Source organism: Kogia breviceps, chromosome 4, assembly GCF_026419965.1.
Source record: "Kogia breviceps isolate mKogBre1 chromosome 4, mKogBre1 haplotype 1, whole genome shotgun sequence".
NCBI lineage: Eukaryota > Metazoa > Chordata > Mammalia > Artiodactyla > Physeteridae > Kogia > Kogia breviceps.
Window position 1 is genome coordinate 56,899,686 of NC_081313.1, and position 25,920 is coordinate 56,925,605.

Genomic DNA, 25,920 nt, shown 5'->3' on the forward strand with positions numbered 1-25,920 from the left:
TAGAGAAAGGTTTTAATGGTAAATTTAGAAAGGGAGGTGTCTTATTTTGTGTAGAACCTGTAACGGAATAAATTACTTTAAAAAGTATGGACACAATCATTATACTTATATTTTGAGGGACTTTTCCGTTGTTTATGAATTTCCTTTCAAATTTCAAATACTTCGAGGAGTGATCACAGCTCATGTATTTATCAATAGCCTACACATAAATTATAAGGCAATAACTTAATAGGCAGCAGAAAAAAAGAGTAGTGTTAGGATGAAGAAGAAGCAAAGAAGAAGGGGCTCCCAGTGGGAATATATCATTTTGCTAGACTATGTCATTAAAAATGACTCCATGGACTGTGGGTTGCTTTTTACTCTTGTATAGACTGAAAATTTAGGTAGCTGGAAGAAATTCTCTTCTTCCAAGTCTCTTGGCATAACAAAATCCAAAAGGAAACCCAGATAACCATGGCATTAAAATTGTTTTTAAAATAAATTCTAGCAAACTTGGTTATCTGGACTTCCCGTGAAGGCAGTTTGTAAACTCTAAATATCCATCTCATCTAATTGTTAAATGTTTGAAAGGACAAGGATGTTAGAGGAAGTATGTTAATGGTAGTATAAAATAATGTCATACGGCTAGACAATGGGAAGAGAGTTTAAAAAAAGGTCCATAGGAGCAAACTAGAAAATCATTGTAGGTTTTAGACACTTACTCTAGGGGTAGAGCTTAGAACAACTCAGATATAGTAACAGCAAAATATAATGATGTATGTTCCTCTTGATGTTCCTTTTAGAAACCATAATAATAGCAGATACTATTTATTTTGTAGTCTCTGTCCCAAGCATTTACATAAATTACATTTCATCTGTGCCAAAGATCTAAAAAAAATATGTGGTATTTCCATTTTAGGAATGAGAGAATTATATAAAACTCAAAGTCAACTGGGTAGTAAATGGTAGAGCTAGAAGTTGAATCCAGTTTCTTTTGGCTCCAAAACCAGTTCTGATACAACATACTGTTTTGATACACTACAAGATAAATTGGCATCCTATATTCTTTATTTAAGAAGGCCCACAAGTATAAAGCATATATATTTAATATAATATATGCAATTATGTTTTAGAGAGAGTACAGAGTTGCCTTTTTAGAGAATAAGACTGTATGCATCTCTTGCCAACCCCAAACCTCCAGGTAAACCCAACTTTCTGTTTCTAATACTTATTCTTAGACTCCTGAACATAGCTGGAGATAATTACCTACTGGCTCTGATTGGCTCTGCACAAATTCCAAGTTTTGCAGCTTAGCCCTCAGTGGCTCTTTGCAGGACTTTTACTCCTGTAGTTATTACCAGTTGCATCCTCCACAACCATGGTTTGAAACTTTCTTTATTCTCCTGAAGTTCCCAACCCTACCCTACTCTTCTTCACTCATAGCAGACCCCCTCTTACCTCATCAAGAAAGTGGAGATCTCTTATCTTGAAATCCTATAGCTTTTCTTTTTTTGATCTTCTTTAAACTCTTATTTACTTCAGACCCCTTCCCTTCAAACTTCCTGTGTCCAAATTGATCTTGATAGCCACATGTCTGCCCCAACCTAAAAGTGACACATAGTTTTTCTTCTTCCTTAATGTCCATCTTCCATAAAATTTGTTTTTACTTCTTTGTTACTTTCCACTAATTTCTAGCTGTTTATGTATATAGGTTATACTTCTTCTATGAAGTCCCTGAAGAAGATCCCTATATAATTTGTATTCATATTCATTTAACATTATTAAGTTTTTATTGAATAAGTAACTTTGATAAAATTAGAACTATAATAATGTAGTAACAATTTCTTGAAAAATAAGCAATGATTAAAAACAAATTTATAGATTTTCCGGAGCACAGTGGAAACTGAGAAACCTCAAGGAAAATTGATTTTTTTTTCAACTTTTGAGCTAGCTTTATAGTCACTGATCACACATTAAATGGAATATCTGTTGTGGAAGGAAGAAAGACTCACAGGTGTGTAAAGGAGTGTCAAGCATATTCTGAGGGTATTGTCACATTTTTGTTTGTTGAATTTTTAGTAACATTGTACTATTATGTGGCTGTGTGATCTTACTCTGGGTTATAAAATGAGAGTATTTTAACTTTTTATAGCATGTTCCATGAGACGAGAATTAGCATTTAATTTCTGCATTATTGTGTGACTGTAACAAAAAATACTACTAAGGAGAACTTGAAAAAAGTATTAGTTTTTGTCATCTTGAACTCAACATAGGCCTCATTTCTTAAAATGCACTTAAATTATTATTTCATATAAACTTATATCAGGAAATAAAAAATATTTTGTATAGTTCAAAATGTTTCTGTTTTGTTACAGGCAGCTGTTAAATCTAAGAAAGCTACAGATACCTATAAACTCTATGTGGAAAAATATGCATCAGCAAAAGCTGATTTTGAACAGAAAATGACAGAAACAGCTCAGGTTGGTATTTTTAAGGCTTTAAATCTAAAACAGGATATTTGTGTTTATTGTTTATAAATTATAATAAATTATATTAGTGATAAAAATAATATAATTTTTCTGTCATAAATTGTTTTAGTATTAGAAAATGTTAAAATGCACAATCTTAGTGTTTTAATAATGCTGTTTTAAAAATATACATCTTGTTTTGGAGATTGAAGACCAAGAATCAATAGTTATAATATCATATGGGATTATTCAGATTGACTAGAATGTTTAAAGAGCATTGGAGAAAATGAGGACATTGGTAGATGATGAAGACAGTAATGATTATGTATGGGTTTTAAAATTGACTTATACTTAAGAAGGAAACTGGAAATGACTCAGTGCTGAGGATATAGTGGTTAACAAAACAGTCAAGAATCCCTGCTCTCATAGAACTTCCATTTTAGTAAGGGAAGACAGACAATCAGTTTAAAAAAGTCTGTCTTCTATAAGCTTGGGATAAATTCTATTCAATTTGATGTTCTTAGAGCCTTAGTTAAAGGCCTAGATTTAAGATGGGTGCCTTTTATGCATTATACCCAACTTCTACCTTCACCTCTTGTCCTCTTTTCTTGTTTTGTTTTTCTCCTTAGCACGTGTCATCATCTGACACAATGCATTTAATTTACTGTGTCAGACAGGATAGGATGGTATGCTGCTGTGACAGAGAACCCCCAAAATCTCAGTGGCTTACAATAGCAAGTGTTTATTTGTTATCATGCTACTTTTTCATCATGGCTTAGCTCTTCACTCTGGCACTGAGGCTGGTGGAGGAACCTCTTCTTAGAACATTCTTAGTCATCATGTCTGAGGGACTAGAAATATGGTGGAGCACACTGGCTCTTCTACCCATATTTTTTGTTGTCTGTTTTTCCCCCACTAAAATATAAGTTCTGTAAGAGCAGGGATTGATTTGTTTACTGTTGTCTCCTCAGCACTTAAAACAGTTTTCAGCTCAGGGTAGGCACTCCTAAGTGTGAAGAAGGACTTTATGAGTCTGACTTTTTGGATTCTAGGGAGTGTTCTCACTTGGAGTGGTGAATGATTCACACCTCAGAAACAGACGGCTTGTATGCTTGTGTGCAGGCATAACTCATCCATCTAGCACAGTGCCCCATCCATGTGGGCACTGTGCTAGATGCTGGGTGTATACAATATATATGTAAATAAAACAAATTCTCTCTGCTCTACATGGAGTATACAGTGTAGGGGAGGGAGACAGACATTAAATATATGCTTAAATATAAAGTTATTATAAATGTTACAAAGGAAAAGAACAAGCTTCCATGAGATAGAATAATAGGGATGACCTAATTAGGATTAGGGAGATAACAAAAGTCTGTTTTGGAGAAGTAACATTTAAAACTGAGACTTGAAGAATCAGTGAGAGACTCATTCTAGGGCAGGAGTGTTCTAGGCATTGGGGACCATGGATATGAAGACCCAGATGTGTAAAAGAGAGATCACATTCTAGAAAGTAAAAAATGCTTACTGAAACTGAGTAAGGAGAGATGGTGGTTAGAAATGAGGTTAAAGAGATAATCAAGGACCAGGCTTTAGTAAGGGTTTAGGTTTTCTTCCAAGAGCAGTTGGAATACATTGAAGAGCTGTATGCAGGGACATGACATGATATGGTCTGCATTTTTAAATCTAATTCTGACAGTTTCATGAAGAATGGATTATAGTGAGGCCAAAGGAAAATCAAGAGTCCAATTTGGAAGGCAGTATCATAGTCCATTGAGAAGGATAAGGGTCAGTGTGGTGGCCTTGGAGAAGGAGACAAGTGAATGTATTTGGAGATGGCAGGGGTAAGGTGAATGGGAGAATTCTAAAGGGATTCAAGATCTCTTCCAGGTTTTGGCTTGTAAGCCTATATGTATAGAGATGAATGGCAAAGGCTAGATGAAGAGCTGTTAGTTTGAGGGGTCGGAAGAGCATGAGATGTTCAGTTTTGAACATGTTAATATTGAGCTGCGTATACCTAAGTGGAGACATCAAATGGGTAGTTTTGGAGGCTGTAAGTAATCTTGCCTGGACATAATATTCACATCCCTTATCCACAATTCTGAATTCCAAAAGCTCTGAAAACCAAAAATTTTTTTCCCAGAACTCATTTGGCAGCAAAACTTGAACCGATGTAAGGCTAATTTATAGTCTCTTTATCCTACTTAGACTGAATAGACATGTTTTCCTTTAGTGTCTGATAAACAGATGCCACTGCAGATCCTGTTGGTAGTATTATGAGATATATGGTAACAACACCATGGTATCTTTATTTTTAAAAATCCAAAATATTTAAATTCCAAAACAACTGGTCCCAAAGGTTTTGAATAAAGGATTGGGCCTTTGTAAAATAGGGGCTGGACAGTACACACAGCCATAATGACATCACCTTTGGATAGAGTGTGGAGAAACAATGGCCAAGCTCTGAGAGGTTCATCATTGTCAGTTTGGGAGAGGAAGAGATGCTGAAACCCAAGTAGGAGAAGCCAGAGAAGGAAGAAAACTGGGAAATGTAATGTCATGGCAGCTGGGAAATGATAATGTTTCAAGAAGGGTTTAGTTGTGTTAAATGAGGCTCCATCTCTAGTGAGATAAAAAGTTTCAATTTCTATAGCAGCTGAGGTCATTGTAGACTTCAGCAAGTTCTCTTTTATCTTTTAAATCATTAGGAACACTCATTTATAAGGCAGTTATTGATTTGTTAATTTCCTATCAAAATGATTAGTTTCTATCATTGAAAATGTTCGCCTTTCAGTTATTTGAAAAAACAAATTAGAATTTGTTAGAGTCAGTGTTTTTTGTTTGTATATATTACCTTATAAAGAATCTTCAGCACTCATCTTTCCCTCTCCTTATCTCTTTCTGCTTCCTCATTACATTTTTTCAAATTGCATTTTAACTGTTTATCTTGCCAGTTCCAAGATGGAAACATTAATTTGTTTGAGCAGATGTTTAACCATGGTGCTTTAAAATAAAGATTATGGTATACTGTGCTGATGTGTATATGTGTTCTCTCTCACGTTCCCTCTTTGTCTCTCTCTGTCTATGTCACACACGCACAACTGTAGGACAGGTTAACTTTTGTTTCTTAATAGACAGTAGACTTTATTTTGGGTTATTTAGAAGGGAACAGAATTCTTTTGCTTCTCTACTTTCCTTTTGTTCCAGGCCAAGCGGGTTGACTTAATCCTAGTGGGAAGGGGCCTGTCAATCTAGTGAGAATGAAATTTGGGTGGCAGGACATATATTTACCTGGGGTGAAAGAAGTTAGAATTTACTTGGAGTACTTGTGATGTAAGTTTTTTCATTTGAGTTGAGGATAAGCATGATTAAAATTGTGACTCTGTGCTTATGCTTTTCACCAGTCGGTTAATGACACCTAAAAAACTTGGAACAGTAGGGAGATTTTGTTTACTTTGAACAGTTAGATGGCTAGTTCAAGGAAATTTGAGATTTGCTTGAGCAACACCCTCAGATTAAGGAGTTTTAGTATGAGTGCTTTTCTATATCTCTCGTGGCTGACAAAATTGTACTTTTTAAAAAAAACTAATATAACAGTATGTATGAACACAGTGAATTTGAAATTGCAAGGAGGAAAAACTCTGATTTGTTCAAGAAGATTTATTCATTTATATTCAAACACTTGATACTATATTCCCATTGCTGAATAACTCTGAGTTTATTTCATAGTCACTAATTTTGAGGAATTCTGATATTTAGCAGTCCTCCCACCAAAAATAAAGCACAGTCTCAAGATTGTAGCTGAATCATGCTTTTAGTTTCTGTTTGGCTTCATGCTTCAAGATATTTCTAAATTATTAAGGATCTGACTTATTCAATGTAGGTGTTTCAGAAGAGAATGAGAAGGCGGCACAAGTTTCCTTGGAATTAGGGTTCATCCATTTGAAATTAGTGCCTGTTTGACCGAGCTTTCCTGGATTTGGGACTACCTGTCTATGAGAAAATATCTGGTTCATTAAATTGCAGAAATTTAAGCAGAGGGTGAATTCTTATAGTATGAACGTAAAATAGGATCATGCTCCTCCTGAATGTTCCTCAGTTCTTAAGAGTAATTCAGGATCTTGCAGTATTGGTATTCTCATTGGAGTCGGTCAGAATTAGTCAAGACAAGCACTCTATTTTAACTCTTATCATTCCTCATGAATAAAATGGATTTAAGTTTTTGGACTTTGTTGCATTACTGCCAAAACTAATTTCACCATAATTGATTTTTTTTTTTAGAAGTTCAGACCCTTTACACAAATATAGACATGATTATTTGGCTTAGTGATTTCTGATCATGTAACTCAGTGCTGAAGAAAATTGGACATTAAATATGGGGTGAGGGAATTTAATTTGATAAACTGGGGAAAAATAGCAAACATTTAGGCCTGCTCCTTAGAACTGATGTAATTTGGCAAGAAAGTGGGTAATCAGGTTTGTGCATTGGAAATGACAAATGTATTTTTGTTTGAAAATGACTAGTTCAGCATTTCCCAAATCCTGTTTTGAGGAATATTGTTGTTCTGTGAGATATTAATAGATATTCAGAGAAGAAGGAAAAAAGGGTTGTGTGGCCAAAGAAATTTGGAAGACACTGGGTTAAGCAGAGTGAAAAAAGTTTTGTTACATTAGTATTTCTCAGTTCAGTTTTTAATACATTTATTGTGAAGCCAAGTCTAGTAGTGGTTTTCTTCCTGGGGAGTAAATATCAGAATAACCTGGGGTTCTTTTTCCAAACAACATTCTTACCTCTTTCCAGCCCATTGCCTAAGTAGTCGTGGAGGATCTATTTGTTTTATAGTTTGAAAACATTCTCCAGGTCATCTGAATCATCTCTACCTTCAGTTGAGAACTGCTGAGACAGAGTATACATACAGGCTTTCCCAGATTTCTTTGACCGTAGACTGTCTCTTTTGGAGACTATGTATTAACATTTCAAGAATTAGACCTTTTTGAAAGTCTGTGGGCTAGATTGTAAAGCCTTAAGAAGTAAACTGTAGTTTTAGCTCTGCAAACTAATTGTTTTTCAGTTTTTGAAATACTTCTCCCTTGGTTTTTTGACACTATTCTCTTCTGGGTCGCCTTATTTTCTGACCATGATTATAGATTTTAATTTGTGGTATCTTCTAATTCTGAAAAAGTCATATTTGCCCGAGAAATGATGTAACAAAAAGTTAACTTTTTTCGATGCATTGTTAAATATTAAATCATAATGATAACTTGATAAATTTGGTTAGCTGTATTAAGATGACTTCTCAAAAGTGTTTTGATTTCAGAATATATCTGTGTGTGTGTAATTTTTTATATTTGCTACCCAGAAATTTCAAGATATTGAAGAAACTCATCTCATTCATATAAAAGAAATTATAGGATCCTTGTCAAATGCTATAAAAGAAATTCATTTACAAATAGGCCAGGTACGTTTTTACTTTTATTGAACTGATTCATGAGAATTTTATGTTCACTTCTGACTCTAAAAATCATAACTCATAACATGATACTGAATTATTTCAGGTAAAGAATATGTATTTACATGTATTAAATACAAAATAACCTGGATTTTACCATCCTATCAAGGATGATAATTTAAATTAATTATGGAGTTAAAATTCTGAACTTAACAATTTTTGAATATTTCTTTATTACAAAGTTTTACTATTTTAAAATTTAGAATAGCAACTTCAGTAAGTTATAGAGCTTGTGCTTAGAAATTTTCCAAAAATATAAAAGTGCCTTAATGATGACATTTGGGGTACATTGAAATATAGTAGAGAAAGATGAAGTTGTTATTCTTGGTTACTAAAGTTCTAATACTATTTTCATTGCTGTATAAGTTTTATTTATCATAAGATTTATGTCCCTAAAACACTCAAAGATAGGAACAGGACACTGCCTTGACTTCTAAGGCTGTGAGACCATATGTTAAGGGGTTCATATAAAAAGTGGTTTGTATCCATAGATCTACTAACAGTGTTATTTAGGTAACAGAGCATGTTAGGCAAATGAATGTTCTCAAAGGCTCTGGGTCAAAAAATATATATTTTGGTATAATGAATTTTAATTGTTTTGTGGAAGTTTTGTCTGAAATACAGTATAAGAATATTTATGGAAAGTGAAAAAAACTTATCTTTATTTCATTTTAATAGGTCCATGAAGAATTTATAAATAACATGGCTAACACTACAGTTGAAAGCTTGATACAAAAATTTGCTGAGTCAAAAGGCACTGGGAAGGAAAGACCTGGTAAGATGACAAACTTTGCAAGGAAACATATTCACAGTTCCTATCCAGTAACAAATGTGTTTGCCTTTAAATTCCAAAATTGCAAAATGGAGCTTGGGAGATATCTAAAAATCTGTGTGAAATCTCAGATATCATTTACTTTGTGTCTGATGGTATGTTAGGTTTTTGTTTTGATCTTCAGTAGTTAATAATTTAGTACTACTTAAAGTGGTTATCATACCTTTACTAAATTAATATATTACAGTTTATTTATATTTTCAAAAGTAGAGTTAGCAACAGAAGGCCATTTTAATGAGACAAAGAGTGGGAGAGAATATTAACCTCTCAGAGCATTGAGGCCAGTGGAGAACATTTCTTAAAATTTAATAACTTTTTTCTTTCCTCTTTCACATATATATTCAACAAATTTATTTATTGAGTGCTAATAGTATTCTGGGTACTGTTTTAGACACTGGGGAATATACCAGTGAGTACAGGCATCCTGGTTCCTATTTTATGAACAAATGATTACAGGTTTCCTTAATCTTACTTTTAATAAGCATGTTATGTTATATCAAATATTACAGTCTTCTAGACTTGTTTTGTTTATTTTTGGCTGCGCTTGTTCTTCATTGCTGCGCACAGGCTTTTCTCTAGTTGCGGCGAGTGAGGTCTACTCTTTGTGGTGCACGGGCTTCTCACTGCGGTGGCTTCTCGTTGCTGAACATGGGCTCTAGGCATGTGGGCTTCAGTAGTTGCAGCACGCGGGCTCAGTAGTTGTAACACGTGGGCCATAGAGCTCACGGGCTTAGTAGTTGTGGCGCGCAGGCTCTAGGGTGTGCAGGCTTCAGTAGTTGTGGTGCGCGGGCTCAGTAGTTGTGGCGCACAGGCTTAGTTACTCCACGGCATGTGGGATTTTCCCGGACCAGGGATTTTCCCGGACCCAGGTCCTCTGTGTTGGCAGGCAGATTTTCAACCACTGTGCCACCAGGGAAGTCCCAAGTCTTCTAGATTCCTTGAATCTATTAGTTACTCTACCATATTCTTGCAAGATACTTGTTTTCACTCCACAGATAAAAATTATTCAGTACAGTAAAGAAGTAAAAGTACAGTTTAGAATTCAGGAAAATGAGTATGTGATTTGTAGAGAAGTCTGGGAGCCATTTTTCTTCAGTGCAGTTCACAGCTAAGGCTTGAAACCTAAATCATCTTCACTTCCTTTTTCCCATGTTTTGTTAAGTTTCAAATTGTATTGATTCAATTCCATTAGTATTTTTCCCTTCAGACCTTCCTTCTTACCTACCTCGTTGAATACAGCAGCAGGTTTCTAAATCCTGGCACAGTAGAGATTTCTCTAGTCTATTTTACATGTTGTAGCACATTAATGTTTTGGGTATATAATTATGAACTCATAACTGCATTACTCATAAATCTTTGACTTTTCATTATAGACAGAATGAAATTTAGATTCTGGACTTAGATTCAAAGCTTTTCGGGATCTGCCCTTGTCCAATCTTTTTTTTTTTTTATAGATTATTTATTTATCTATTTATTTTTGGCTGTGTTGGGTCTTCATTGCTACGCACGGGCTTTCTCTAGTTGTGGCGAGTGGGGGCTACTCCTGGTTGCGGTGCGTGGGCTTCTCATTGCAGTGGCTTCTCTTGTTGCAGAGCACAGGCTCTAGGCGTGTGTGCTTTAGTTGCTGTGGCTCAAAGGCTCTAGAGTGCAACCTTAGTAGTTGTAGCACACGGACTTAGTTGCTCTGCGGCATGTGGGATCTTCCTGGACCAGGGCTCGAACCCATGTCTCCTGTATTGGCAGGCAGATTTTTAACCACTGCGCCACCAGGGAAGCCCCTGCCCTTGTCCAATCTTTAGTGTTACTTTCCATTTTTCTTTTCTGGCACCATCCATTGCAGCCAACCTGAATTGCTTGCTGTTTCCTATCCATACCCTGCTTTTCCCTTGGTACCTTAGTTGCCCTTATGTCTACTCTAGAAAATGCTATATCCCACTCATTTTTCAAATGAATAAACTCTTAAAAATCCAGGTCATGTGTTACTTCCACCATCAAACAGAGAACTTTGTACTTTTTCTTGGCATTGTTGTTGTCTACCTTAAATTTTAGTAATTGTGCTTTTATGAAGAAAAGTTCTGTTTTTGATTCATCTGTTTATCTTTATTATGTGTAAACAGTACATTTTTGTTGAATGAACAGATGGGCATATATGGTAAGGTTAGGATGTTAAAGAGGTTGGAATGGATGGATTTGCTATTAGGTAAGTCTTGTTGAAGGAATAGTAAATAATTATGGTTAAATTTAGTGAATACTTACTTTGTGCCATGTACTATGTCAACTGCTTTGCAGGCAAGCTTTTATCTTCAGGAACTCTTTGAAGTAGGTACTGTTATTCCCATTTTACAGATGATGGAAATATTGAGAGGTTAAATTACTTGCCAAAGCTAAGTACATGCCAGAATACTGGGATTAAATTTCAGGATCCTTGACCTCAAGGCCCATGCTTTGGAGAAATTAGAATAGAACTACCTAAGTTTACATATGTAGAAGAATGAAGATGCTGAGATACATAACTACAAAACAGTGTGAAACCCTAAAATTCATTGTAAAGATTAAATTGTAAGTGAAAACCAGTTAAGAGAGGTAAAAACAATTGAAGAATTTTTATCTAGAGCATTTAGAAGTATTGATAGAATAAAAGCAAACGTGTATTGGCTGGTTAAAAATGCCTCAGACAGAACTGAATAATGTTGGTAGATTGTATCATTATCAGTATCCTGTTTGTGACATTGTATTGTAGTTTTGCAAAATGTTATCATTGCAGGAAACTGGGCAAAGTATACAAGGAATCTTGCTGTATTTCTTTTCTTTTTTCTTTTTTTAGAACTGTATATGAATCTACAATTATCTCAAGAAAAAGTTCAGTTACTTTCTTATCTGTGGTATAGCACACTACTTAGCACTGTGGTTTGTGGTCTATTCTTTACTACCAGTGAGACCTATAAGCCTCAGTGCCCTCATCTATAATGTGAGGATAATAATAGTACCTACCTCATGGGGTGGTTGTGAGGTTTTTATTGAGTACTTAATAAATGGTATTTTCTAAAAATTAATACATACCTAATTAATAGTTAGCTACTCTTGGTTATTGTTTATAAATTTAAATTTAATGGCCTCAAGATATAGGGCATGTAGAAAATTTCTGTAACTAAATGGTAAGAGGGAAGCCAAGATTGGTGGTGACATGGGTTTTCCTAGAATTACTGAACCCAGAATTAGGTGACTGTTTAAGGCTGACTGTTGACATTGTGTATATACGTGACTGATTTTCAAAATAAGTGATCCTAGAACTAATTTAAGGGGAAAAAAGGGAGTGGTGTGGGTGTGGAATGGAAAGAATAAGTATTACTTCTCCAGTTGACTTGCTGTGGGTGAAGAGTTACAGCTCTTTCGTACATATTTCTATTTATGTCACTAGAGGGAGTCCATTACAGTGATGGAAATTTTGTATTTCTCAGAAAAATGACACGTGATTGTGGATTTTGTTTTGTAAGAACTATTCTAACCTTGAGTTGTATATACTATTTTAGTTAACATTTTTTTCTCCTGTTTTGTAAGGGCTCCCTCTGGTGGATGAGTTCCTCTGTAAACTGGTTTTAGGCCTACGGGATACACATTTTAAAAAGCAAACAAGAGGCCCAGTTCTTTAAAAACTTTGTATAACTGAAAGTTAACCTATTTCTCTTGCACTGAAAAATTTCTTTAGTCAGTTATCTGTTGAGATATATAACCTCTAACTTTATGTCTTCAATTCTCCTATGTAAAACAAACACTTTGAGAGCATTAATTTTTTTTCCTATTCATTGAGACTATTTTATACTAATTATATGTAGTGTCATTTTTTGTTTGTTTTAAATTTATTTATTTACTTTTGGCTGTGTTGGGTCTCCACTACTGCACACAGGCTTTCTTTCTCCAGTTGCGGTGAGCAGGGGCTACTCTTCGTTGCAGTGCGTGGGCTTCTCATTACAGTGTATTCTCTTGTTGCGGAGCATGGGCTCTAGGCGTGTGGGCTTCAGTAGTTGTGGTACGTGGGCACAGTAGTTGTGGCTCACGGGCTCTAGAGTGAAGGCTCAGTAGTTGTGGCGCACGGGCTTAGTTGCTCCGCGGCATGTGGGATCTTCTCGGACCCGGGCTCGAACCCGTGTCCGCTGCATTGGCAGGCGGATTCTTAACCACTGCGCCACCAGGGAAGCCCGAGAGGTGGTTTTTATCTCCTATTTTCAAATGTTTATTTATAGTGGTTATTTGATTTCCTGTCTTAATAATATTTGCACTTGACCAGTGGTTTTTAGAGTGTGGTATTACTTCCGAAAGGGCATTTTGGTTTTTTTTTTGTTTGTTTTTGTTTTTGTGGTACGCGGGCCTCTCACTGTTGTGGCCTATCCCATTGCGGAGCGCAGGCTCAGCGGCCATGGCTCACGGGCCCAGCCGCTCTGCGGCATGTGGGATCTTCCCGGACCGGGGCACGAACCCGTGTCCCCTGCATCGGCAGGCGGATTCTCAACCACTGCGCCACCAAGCCCCCGAAAGGGCATTTTGAAATTTGGGTGTCATCTTGGCATTTGGGAGGTCAGTGCCAGGGATTCCAGAAACCTTCATGTCGGGACATCCTAGTTCAGACGGTGGCGGCGCGGCCCCTCCCGGACTCTGGCTGCAGTGTCCCCCGCAGGGTCCCGGCGCTGCGCGCCAGCCGGCCGACTCCCACTCGACTCCCGGGCTCGGCCGCGCGGGCGGGGCTGCGGCGGGGAGGCGGCGGCATGGGGCGGGAATGGGGCCGGGCCTAGCCGGGGCTGAGCTCCTCCAGGAGGCGGGTCCGACGCCGCGGAGCCCGGCGGGGCGCCCGGAGCCCGGCGCCCGCCGTGACTCGGTCACTCTCGCCCCGCAAATCCCGCTCCTCCCCTCCCCCGGCCCACCCTCCGCCCCTCTCCCTGTAGTGTCATTTTTGTCATTACTTTTTTTTATTGAGATATAAGTGATGTATAACATTGTGTTAGCTTTAAGGTATGCAACATAATGATTTGATATATGTATGTAATGCAAAATTATTACCAAAGTAAGTTTAGTTAACATCTATTCCCACACATAGTTAAAATTTTTTTTTTCCTTGTGATAAGAACTTTTTTTTTTTTTTTTTTTTCCGGTACATGGGCCTCACTGTTGTGGCTTCTCCCGTTGTGGGGCACAGGCTCCGGACGCGCAGGCTCAGCAGCCATGGCTCATGGGCCTAGCCGTTCCACGGCATGTGGGATCTTCCCGGACCGGGGCACGAACCCGTGTCCCCTGCATCGGCAGGCGGACTCTCAGCCACTGCGCCACCAGGGAAGCCCGTGATAAGAACTTTTAAGGACTACAGTTGGCCCTGCCTGTCCGAGGATTCCACATCCACGAATATGGAGGGCTAACTGCATTATGCCATGTAAGGGACTTGAGCATCTTTGAAACTTAGTATCTGCAGGTATCCTAGAACCAATTGCCTTCGGATACTGAGGGATGACTGTACTCTTTTAGCGGCTTTCAAATACGTAATATAGTATTGTTAACTAAAGTCACCATGCTGTGCATTACATCTGCAGGACTTACTTTGTCTTATAACTGGAAGTGTGTATGTTTTGACCACCTTTACCCGTTTTGCCTAGTGGAGGACACCCCCCAGCTGTTCTCTGTATCTATAAGTACAGGGTTTTTTTAGGTTCCACATGTAAGTGAGATCATACAGTATTTGTCTTTCTCTGACTTATTTCACTTAGCATAATGCCCTCGAGGTCCATCTGTGTTGTCACAAACGGCAGGATTTCCTTCCTTTATATGGCTGAATATTTTGTTTGTATGTGTGTGTATCTATATATACACACACACACACATATATGTATATATAGATACACACACACCATATTTTCTTTATCCATTCATCTGTCAATAGACAAGTTGTTTCCATGCCTTTGCTATTATAAATAATGCCACACTGAACATGGTAGTGCAGATATTTTTTTGAGACGGTGATTTAATTTTCTTCAGATAGATATGCAGAAGTGGAATTGCTAGCTCATATGGTAGTTCTATTTTTAATTTTTTTAGGAACCTCCAGACTGTTTTTGTCATTACTTTTTCAGTGTTGTAGTGCCTTGCCTTCTGGAATTTGAGTCACTTTAAGTGTATGCTTTGAGTATCAAAGCACCTGTGGTCTGAAAGAGTCATGAATAAACAGGTGTTTTCTAATTTTGAATGTCTTGTTATGTTCTAATGACATTATCCTAGTATTCCTACCCATTCCTCATATGTTTTAGTTGTAAAAGGAGATTAAAATCCATATTTTTGAAATTTCCTGTTTTACAGTCATTCTGCTAATTTCACTGTATACTTTTCATAAAAGTTAAGCAAGTTTCCATTTATAAGAAACAAAAGGATAGATAACTTAAAAAGTTGGTAGACCATTGTCTGATATGTTTAAATAAAAGATTTTTTGCAGAGTTTATTTATATTTTCATTATATGATAATATAGGTTTATAGCTTCCATTTGAGGACTTCCAGGGACTATAATGTGTTTAAAGATACAAATAGGAAAAGCCCCAGAAAGGTAGGCATAAAATACTGAAACAGCCAGCCACAAAGAGAAAGGGAAAACTGAGATTCTTGTGGTCAGACCAGCTAAATGTGAAATTAATTTTAGTTTAGATATTTGGAATATTCTAGCTTCTACATTAGGTATATTATTTTAAAGTATGGGGTGGTGGTGGCAGTGGGAAGAACCTGGGAGATTGGGACTGACATATACACACTAATATGTATAAAATAGATAGCCAATAAGAAACTGCTATATAAAAAATATAAAATTCAAAAAAAGTGCAAAGAGATTAGATCAGTAGTTACCAGTGTCAGGGGGACAGCGGGTGTGGGGCTGGGGAACTGAATGAAGGTGGTCAAAAGGTACGGACTTTCAGTTATAAGATAAATAAGTCTTGGGGATGTAATGCACAAGATGATGACTCTGGCTAACACTGCAGCATGGTGTATCTGAAAGTTGCTAAGGGAGTAATCCCTAAAAGGCCTCACCACAAGGGGAACAATTGGGGGGATTAACTGTATGAGGAGATGAATGTTAACTAAATTTATTGTGGCAGTCATTTCACAGTATACAGCAGTATTCACAGCAGTATTCTGCTGTTCTTCTTGGATTCAGAAATCATTTAATAGTATGTCAGGTCATTATGTGGTATAACAGACTTATACAGAACTGTATGTCAATTACGTCTCAATAAAAATGGGAAATAAAAGAAAAAAATTATAGGGTACAAGTGTATAGATTTTTTTTAAAAAAACAAAAAACTAGTGATCATCTATCCAGACTCCTAAAGGATTAAGAGTAATGCCAGACCTATAAATGGAACCTCCTTCCGCTCCCCCCATGAAAGTGTTTTTTTTTAATTCAGAGAAGTAGAAACCCTTTCGTAGAAAGCAAAATTAAAAATACAAGAAGACCAAAAACTCACAAACCACACCAGATATTTTGTGATTACTTGGTTTTTCTATCTGATAGCAAGTGGGGTTGACTAGAGAAAGAGAAAAGAAGAATGGATGATGATTAGTGAAGAGGATAATGTAGATTAGCATAAATAGGAGAGTAAAAGAGGAGAACTCCCAAAGAAAATAACACAGAGAAACTTCACTTTATGAAGAAGTACACCTTCACCTATTGTGTCCTAACTACCTAGGACAGAGGCATAGAACTCTGCCCTGTGGGATGCATATGCCTCCTGATAGTGATTATCTTTTAGAGCAGGAGTCTGCAGACTGTGGCCACTGAGCCACTTTTAGCTTTGCCTCTTTTTTGAGGCCTACAGCAGAGAATGATTGGCTGGGGGTGGGAGGACAGGACAGTATTTTGTGATACATAAAATTGTGAAATTCAGATATCAGTGTCCATGAAAGTTTTTTTGAACATAGTCACACTTGTTTATGTACTGTTTGTGACTGCTTTCACACTACAACAGCAGAGGTCACTAGTTGTGACAGACTTTATGACCTACAATGTCTAAAATATTTACGATCTTGACTTTTTACAGAAGACCTTTGCCTAACTCTTTGTTAGGGAATGTACTTCTTGTGTAGTATAGTAGCAGGTATGTCATAATACATTAGAATTGTGTAGCTCATAATAATATGTAATCTTTTTTCAGAAGTTGATTCTGCTGTTCTTGGATTCAGAAATCATTTAATCTGATATCGTGCACTAACTACATCTGCAGTCATATCACAGCACAGTAACTGATCATCATAATAAGAATCCTAAATTGTGAAGTAAAGATTAAACTGTTTTGAGCAGGCTTTAAGGAAAGCTTAGTTCATTAATTTGAAGTATAAACACTGACAGAAAAATAGAAGTAAAAAAGTAAGCTGATTACAGTTTTTATATATGCATAAGAATTAGAACAGAGTTTTAGTTTTTTGCAGTATGTAAAAGAAGTTAAATCAATCTGAACTTAAAAGGAAGTTTATGGGAAAGAAACTGAGGTATCCCAAGGATTCAAAATCAGGAATATAGCCAGGCTGCAGAAGGAAACCCAAACCAGTAGGAACACTAGGTATCATTTTTCCTTTACTGAGTCTCTGCATTTTACTGCTTTATTTTTTTTTCTTTGCAGAATAGCTTTCTTTGCTTCTCCAGGTACATGATGTAAGGTGATCTCCTAGTAATTTCTAGGTATTTTCACTTGTTCCTTATTTGTAGTCACAGCTCAGAATTAACCCAGGTTTTTATCCCTTTTATAGACCAGAAAGAATCTGGTCTAGGTAATCTTGGATTGGGGTAACCTTCTTTCTAGTCCAGTCAGTTCTGACTAGGTCATGGCTTCTGTACCACTCGTGAAGAAGGGGGAAGTTCCCAGAGAAAAGAGTTTATAGTGAGCAGAGTATAAGCCTTAAAGATTTCATCAGGATCGCAGAAAGTGAAAACATGACTCAGTCTTGGGGTATGGAGGCAGTGTCAGATTTTGCATGTAGGAGGAGATTATATTTCACTGCCAAGACGCTGTGTTTGGAGAACTAGATGAAAATTTAGAAGGTATTACAGTGACTGAAATCCCATGGTTAAAAACCCATTCCTTTGATTTAAGGCTATGATTCCTAAGTTTGCCTCATCACTGCTTCTCAAGCCTTGGGTACCTGTGAGAATCATTTGTTGAAAATATTTTCCCTTTCCTTTTAATTTCTCTTTAAAAAAAAAAAACAAACAGGGACTTCCCTGGTGGCGCAGTAGTTAAAAATCCTCCTGCCAAAGCAGGGGACACGGGTTCGAGCCCTGGTCTGGGAAGATCCCACATGCCACGGAGCAACCAAGCCTGTGTGCCACAACTACTGAGCCTGCGCTCTAGAGCCCGTGAGCCACAACTTCTGAGGCCGTGTGCCACAACTACTGAAGCCCGTGTGCCTAGAGCCTGTGCTCCGCAGTAAGTGAAGCCACCACAGTGAGAAGCCCTTGCGCTGCAATGAAGAGTAGCCCCTGCTCACCGCAACTAGAGAAAGCCCACGCACAGCAATGAAGACCCAACACAGCCAAAAATAAATAAATAAATAGTTTAAAAAAATGCTTCATAAAAAAATAATAAAAATTAAAAAACGAACAGCCAGTGCACTATCCCAGAAATTTTGATGTCATTGGTGTAGGGTGGGTCCTTGGTATCACTATATTTTAAAACTCCTCTGATTCTAACATGCAGCCATTTTTGAGAACCTGTAGCATTACATCACTGGATGCTTGTTATAAATGTAGACTCTCAAGCCCTACCCCAGACCTACTGAATTAGAAGCTGCACTTCAGTGAGATCCCTAGGCAGTTTGTATGTGCAGTAAAATTGGAGAAGCACTGTCTAGACTTACTGAATATCTGGCAATGGACCCAGGGAACTGTAGTTCTCAAAGTGTGATCCTAGGACCATCCGCATCACCTGGGAGTTTGTTTAAAATGCAAATTCCTGAGCACCAACCTAGACCTTCTGTATAGGACACTCTGCAGGTGGGGCCCAACAATTCGTGGTTTAACAAGCCCTCCTCGTGTTTCTGATACAGGAAGCATTGCTCTAGAAGACTCAGCTAGGACTTGGGATTTGGAACCACTGGATTGAGGAAATTGTTGTTACAAGCCCGCTATTAAAACAAATACTCCTGAAATGAAGTAGCATTGGTGTTGCAACTTACTTTCAGATGATTTAACAAGTGAAAAAAAAAAACCAAACTACATGTATGAGTATGTGTAGAGGGAGAAAGAGAAAGCAAATATAACAAAAAGTATTATTATCACCCCCCAAATCATTCATAAAAATTATAAGACCTAGGTTCAAAAGGGTGAGTAACTAGTCCAAGGTAATCAGCTAAAAAGCAAGTGGCAAAACCAGGACTTGAGCTTCTGTGCCCTTTGCACACCACCACAAGTTAGACTTTGATGTTCTTTTTCATGTTAGCTTGCCCGGTTCGTCATCCCAGGTACCTAGGAATGTGCCTGTGTTGTGTTCCATAGGCCCAGGAGCAAGCTTGAAAATGGCACTGACTCCAATTGTTTGAGTCACCCTCCCCACACCCTCTCTTTGTCCCTTCCTCTCCTTCCTCTCTCCCCCACCCCTCCCCCATTATCATCACTTTTTGTTAGACTTTGGGATCTGGCCATGTTTGTATGTTTTACTTTGGCTTTTAATTAGAACCGGTGTTCTGTGGTTTAGTTGGGTATATGCAGAAATATACTTGATTTGGGTAGCCCAGACTTCTTATTTGAGTTCTGAGACCAGTTTATAGCTAGACAAAGTTGTAGATTTTATTGATGACCTGAGATTTGGAATTGATTCCAAAACAATGGAAACTATTAATTAAATATTTAATACTTTTTAATACTCTACCTCATTCCACAAAATACATGTAGTGATTAAAGATTACTGTTAAATAAATTCTTTCCTTTTGTAACATTTCTCAAAAGTTCTGATCCAAATTAGGTTTGGATGAATTGTTTAGGTTATTGACTTTCTTTTATTTTTTTTTGCGGTAAGCGGGCCTCTCACTGTTGTGGCCTCTCCCGTTGCGGAGCACAGGCTCCGGACACGCAGGCTCAGCGGCCATGGCTCACGGGCCCAGCCGCTCCGCGGCATGTGGGATCTTCCCAGACCGGGGCACGAACCCGTGTCCCCTGCATTGGCAGGCGGACTCTCAACCACTGTGCCACCAGGGAAGCCCTCTCTTTTTCTTTTGCTAGCAATAATTTATTCCTACATATGATTAAAGCATCATATGTAAGAACTGTCTTGCTTTGGATCGTTGCCCTCTTTGAGGTCTGCTTTTAATTTCTTCTGCTTTTAATTGAACTCATGATGGCATTTTTAGATAATGTATAAAAGAGCATCAGGAGACAGGCCAAAATGGTCTTATTTGCTTTTATACAAACTAAATTGCCCTTGCAGCCCAGCATAAAATCTAAGCACTAAGAGTACTTATTTATTTTGACAACAGAATTAATTGAGCCTAAAACAGTTGAAATTCCAGTGGTAGCAAACTATTCTTTCTGACTCTCACTCTGGCTTTGGTACTGTCAAAAAAAGTAACTTGTCTTATGATTAAATAGCAGAATGATGGGCAGTGGACTGCATTTGGGGGAGATGGTGAATAAACTTTCTACTTGTGAAACAGTTCAGAAGTGACATGCTACAAGGGGGGTCAGAATGTGCATTGATATCCAGCTGAGCTGTCAACTGGCACTGAGCCAGGCACACAAAGCTTTGCCATGTGAAGCAGCATGTGGAGCATATGCCATTTGAAAAACAAAATCTTTTTCATGCATGATTTAATGGTTTTTTTAAGAGTATATATTTAGTTTCATTATTCTAGAAACTGTTAGTGTTTCTATTTTTAATAGAAAAGCTTATGTGTGGATGGAATTCAGTTAAAGTTTTTTAATATATATTTTACAATTTGAAAGGATTTGGCATCTTATATTTCAAAAATGTCATTTTGAATCGCTTATTTTTATTGAATATTTTTCTACTTCAAATGGATTTTAAGAGAGGGTGTTTTTAAAAGAGAACAGTGATCAAGATACCTGGTATAGGAGAGATGTTTTGTGAGGAAAAAATGTAGAATTTTGTTTGAAGGGACTGATGTTTATAGAGTTAATGGATGCCTGTACTATTTTCATATATGTGATGACATCCAAAGATCTTAATATATACTATATATTATTTTGATGGGTGGTTATATTCTCTCAAGCTTTATTAGTGAGTGATAAAACTAATAACACATAATAAGCTGTTGGTAATTTAGGTAGAAATTTTTCATTCTTAATAATTCTTACACCAAGCAAAAAATTGCTGTTTATCAGATGCACATACTACTAAAATTCTTTATCTTTATTGATCTTTCAGTTCTCATCTCTTTGTAAACTGTTAATGTAGGCCTTTGAAGGATTCTAAGAACAAGCCCATTACCCTTTCATTTAATGAATTCTTAGCTTGCAGATTTACAGAGTGGACTTGAAGTCCTTGAAATTTTAATTGGGCTGTTTTCTGACTCTAAGAATTTTTTGGATGGAAGTAGTGAGTGTTTTTTTTTTTTTTTTTTAGTCATATGATATATGTCATAAGAATGCCCCAGTAGGGAAGGTAGTGCCAGTTAATTGATTAAGACCTTGTTTATCAACTCACATTTATGACTGTTTTATTCTGTTTATCACTAAATGTTAATCTACTCTTTTTGAATAAAAACTGGAACTGAGGAAGTAAATCTTTGATTTGGGGGTAAGAAGCAGGACGTTTTAGCCAATACTTTAAATGCTCCTACTTATAAAGAAATTTTTCTTGTTCATTAGTGGTTTTCTTTCATAATGGAATGATCAATGAGAACGCTGATCATGAATTTGCACATAGTTGTAGTTAAGCTTAACATCTCAGAAGGACCAGTAGTGAAATCCTCTATTATCCACTGTTTGTTTTATTTAAAATAAATTTATTTATTTATTATTTTTGGCTACGTTGGGTCTTCATTGCTATGCGCGGATTTTCTGTGGTTGTGGCGAGTGGGAGCTACTCTTCGTTGCCGTGCACGGGCTTCTCATTGCGGTGGCTTCTCTTGTTGCGGAGCACAGGCTCTAGGCACGCGGGCTTCAGTAGTTGTGGCTCGCGGGCTCTAGAGCACAGGCTCAGTAGTTGTGGCTCATGGGCTTAGTTGCTCTGCAGCATGTGGGATCTTCCCGGACCAGGGCTCAAACCTGTGTCCCCTGCACTAGCAGGCGGATTCTTAACCACTGCACCACGAGGGAAGTCCCTATTATCCACCCGTTACTTCAGGCTCTATTTTAAAATTTCTTGACGTAGCGAGTTGTACCAGTTACCATTAATAAGGCAGGGCTAAAGTGACCATTTAATGGAACATAAATTTTTAGTCTGATATTTATTGAAAACAGAAACTACATGTTAAATCTCTGTGTCTCTAGTTCTGTTGGTATCATATATAAAGGGTTGTCAGTAAATTGTGTTCATGATATAGGCTAGTCTCAGTTGTTTTCAGTGTTAGCCTTATTTGATTTTTAAATTATTGCTGATATTTTAATTAACACTATCAGGTAACACTGGAACGTTTCAGAACAATTAAAAAGATGTAATGGGATCTGATGTGATTGTTTTCTACCAGCTTTTTTTTTTGTTTTTAAACCAGTACTTGTTCATGTTCTTTTCTTTTTAGGCCTTATTGAATTTGAAGAATGTGACCCTGCTAGTGCAGTTGAAGGTAAGTTGACTAGTTGTAATGTGTGGCAGCTAGCTAATAGCTTCTGTTTACTGAATAGAGGGGCTGCTATCCATTGGTGGTAGCATGTCTATGGAGTGATGTAAAAAATGTGAATGTGGTTTAAAGCCCTGCAGATATTAATGTTTACTTAATAAACAATAGGTTTGCCCAAAGGAATATTAAAGTGTGTTAGAATATAGATTTTTTTAAAGATTAAATATAACATGTATTTGTTTTCAGATATACATTGAGATTGTTTTCTCCACTGATATCCATCTTTAAACATTCTAATGTCATAAATATGAAACTCATCACTACATATTGATGTATACTGCTTATTCTACAATGGGTAACATTTCAGTAATTAATGAGGTTGTGTATTAATGCTCATGTTACTGTCATTCAAAATAGCTGATGATTTGACTTGGAGAAAGGATCCACAACCCTTCCTATTTAAATTGATGTTTTTCATAGTATGAAACCCAAGAAATGTCTGCAATTTTTGTCATGTTTTATAATCTCACTTTGTGAGCCGCTAGAAATAATTTGAAAGCAGTCTTCTATTTTTTTCCAAGACCTGTGTGAGAATATGCAGAAATGGTTTGCTGTTGTGTATAAGGTTATTAATTGAGCAGTCAATGAGCTCTGGGGCCTAGACTTTTTATAGTTACCATCTGTTTGACTAAGAGCAGTACTTATTTAAGTTCTCTGTACTTAAACTTTAAAAGTTCTTCAGAAGTTTAAAAGAATTTTTAAAGTTCTTTAAAAATGTTTATAATAAATAATACCTACTCTGTGAGAATAAAAATGTATTTATTTTTAAAATATTATAACATGCTATGCAAATAAATGGTTCAGGGAGTTAGTTTTGCATGAAAGCAAATACATTATTCTAAGACACCTGGATTATAATCCTGGCTGTAGTGTTAACTAGTTGTGTAACACTGAGTTAAAAAAACAAAAATAATACTCTTGAGTTTCCTCATCTATAAGGTGAGAAGTTAGCTTAGGTGAACTCTAGTTCTCAAAGAGTTAAGTAGCTAAGCTTTAAGTGCTGAATTCTGCTAACGATTGATAGCATGACTGACGTTTAAAAAATAATTTGTCATGCAAGAAGAGGAAGAACTGCCATATTTGGCAAAATAGAGATGGTATTTGTTCCTCATTTATGGTTGGATCCATTTATAACATTATTTGTATTAGAGATAACATAATGGACAAAAGAATGCCATATTATAAGTTTCCCGTGTCATACTATTAATGGGTCTGTTGTCAACTTTTCAATTAAAACAACACATTTATATTTTGTGACCCTTTATACCAGGAACATGATTTGACCTGCATTTATAACAAAATTTAATATAGTGAATAATGTACTTTCTTTGAAGTCTTAAGATATCTGCAAATGTTTATTTTGCCTGAGGTGATTTAGGGGAAGAGAGAATTTCACTGATCAAATGAATGTTCTGTGTATAACCTTTTGGTGAATAAAAGGCTATATTATATCAACATAAGAAAAATTTAAACAGACTATGACTGATTTAAATATTAGGGTTTAGCAGTTGATACTTTTCATTTCTTTCATCCAAATTTAGTATCAACAGTTATGAGCAAATTGTGTGTCAAGATACAAGATGCATTCATAAGTTTAATATATTTATCAGGAACAGTTATGTTTCTGTAACAATATACATTTATTTTAAGGTATAAGACCAAGGAAAAGAAAGACTTTCGGTTTACCAGGAATAATTAAAAAGGAAAAGGATGCAGAGTCTGTGTAAGTATATTAAATATTGTCAAAATCCTTTCTATGATTATAAATAATTAAGAATAAGACTATTGTTATGAATTTGAAAAGAAAAAATTCTTTTGGAAACAACCCAAAGTACATATGGCTAAGATGTGAAAAATACAAACTTTCTAAGAACATTTGCCAGCTCCTCTAGTTTTAGTTAAAACTGTTAACTTTTCTTATTATTTTAAAATTTCAAGATGAACGCTTTAGCGTTTTGAAAGTGAAACTTTAAAGATACTCTTATTTTATAACGTGATACATGCATATTTTTTAAAATTAAACAAAAGTACAGAGAGAACTAAAAATTGTTCTAAGTCTTAATAACCTAAGAAAAACACCATGGTCAGCAATTTGATGAAAATCTTTCAAGACAACTCTAACCATATAGTAAATTAGTGATATATGTGTACATAAATGGAAAATGTTAAATGGGGGAGAAAAAAGTCCTAACATATTTTAAACATTTATACTAATTCATCATTTTTAGATGGAAGATGGAGTATAAATGTCATTTACCTTTTAAAAAAAATAAATTGGTATACAAAGAAATATAATTAGCATATAAGAAATGAAACTAGTATTAGCTAAGTCAAGTTTTCTGCCTTGGCTATACATTAGAACTACCTGAGAAATTAAATATATCTATGCCAGGCCCTGCTTCAGACCCATTAAATCAGATTCTTGGGGCGTGAGGCCCCAGCATAGTTTTTGTTTTGTTCTAAGCAGCCTGTGTGATTCTTAATATACACCTAGGGTTGAGAATCATTGAACTCTGATTAACTGGAGACAAATTGGAAATAAAGGAACTTTTCTTTGCTTAATTATTCAACCCATTTAGACTGAAGAGACACTACTAATCAAAAGTCTTGAGTGATTTGTTGACCCAGTAACATTGACTGAAATTTTGTTTAAAGTCCCTACTTCTCTAGCATAATCAGCAGAACTCTCATGAGGTTTAATATTTTGATGGCCATTCATATTTTCAATATAAGAGAACAATTTGTGCTTTGGGTGGTCTTGCCTCCTCACTGGTTATATGCTTATCATCTTAGTTTCTTGGAGTTTCTGCCATTCTGAATGTCTGTTTCTTTTCTTCTCCCTAGTTGTATTGATACTTTGTTTAACAAATTAAGACTATTTGCAAAGTGATTTATGCCTATAGCTACTGTCTCTTCTTCAGATGTCTTTTTTGAGCATTGTGAAGGGGGTATTTTGCTAAGGGAATGGAACCTAATCTCTTTTATAACATTGGAAATTGAAGTCTAAACAATTGATTTGTAAGTAAAGTTTTTAAAATGTAGCCAGTTTATCTGTTAGTGGCCACATTATAAAGAGTTAAGATGTTTTTATAATTGATGGTTTTCACAGCTGTTCATTTAGGGAGCTTATAATATTTTTGTATATTCCATGTTTTTAAAATAGTTTTTCATGATCAGTAATTTCCCAGTATGATCATTAGGGCACTTGGATATTGGAATATTTTAACCAATAAGATACTAAGTTGGAAAACTAATGCCTAAATCACTGCATCATTATTGCCTTCTTTCAACACTCCCTGGCAGGAAAAATGTTAGAAT

At 36.4% G+C, this 25,920-nt stretch overlaps 1 protein-coding gene across 3 annotated transcripts in view; it reads left to right on the forward strand.

Moving 5' to 3' along the window:
- The window catches only part of FCHO2 (FCH and mu domain containing endocytic adaptor 2), a 119,338-nt gene that overhangs the window by 41,114 nt on the left and 52,304 nt on the right, over positions 1-25,920 (forward strand). For all 3 annotated transcript variants that reach the window (XM_059061773.2, XM_067031139.1, XM_067031138.1), the window contains exons 6-10: positions 2,355-2,459; positions 7,808-7,906; positions 8,636-8,732; positions 22,504-22,548; positions 24,253-24,325. In XM_059061773.2, the coding sequence (XP_058917756.1) occupies positions 2,355-2,459; positions 7,808-7,906; positions 8,636-8,732; positions 22,504-22,548; positions 24,253-24,325 (419 nt within the window). The remainder of the gene's footprint in view (positions 1-2,354; positions 2,460-7,807; positions 7,907-8,635; positions 8,733-22,503; positions 22,549-24,252; positions 24,326-25,920) is intronic.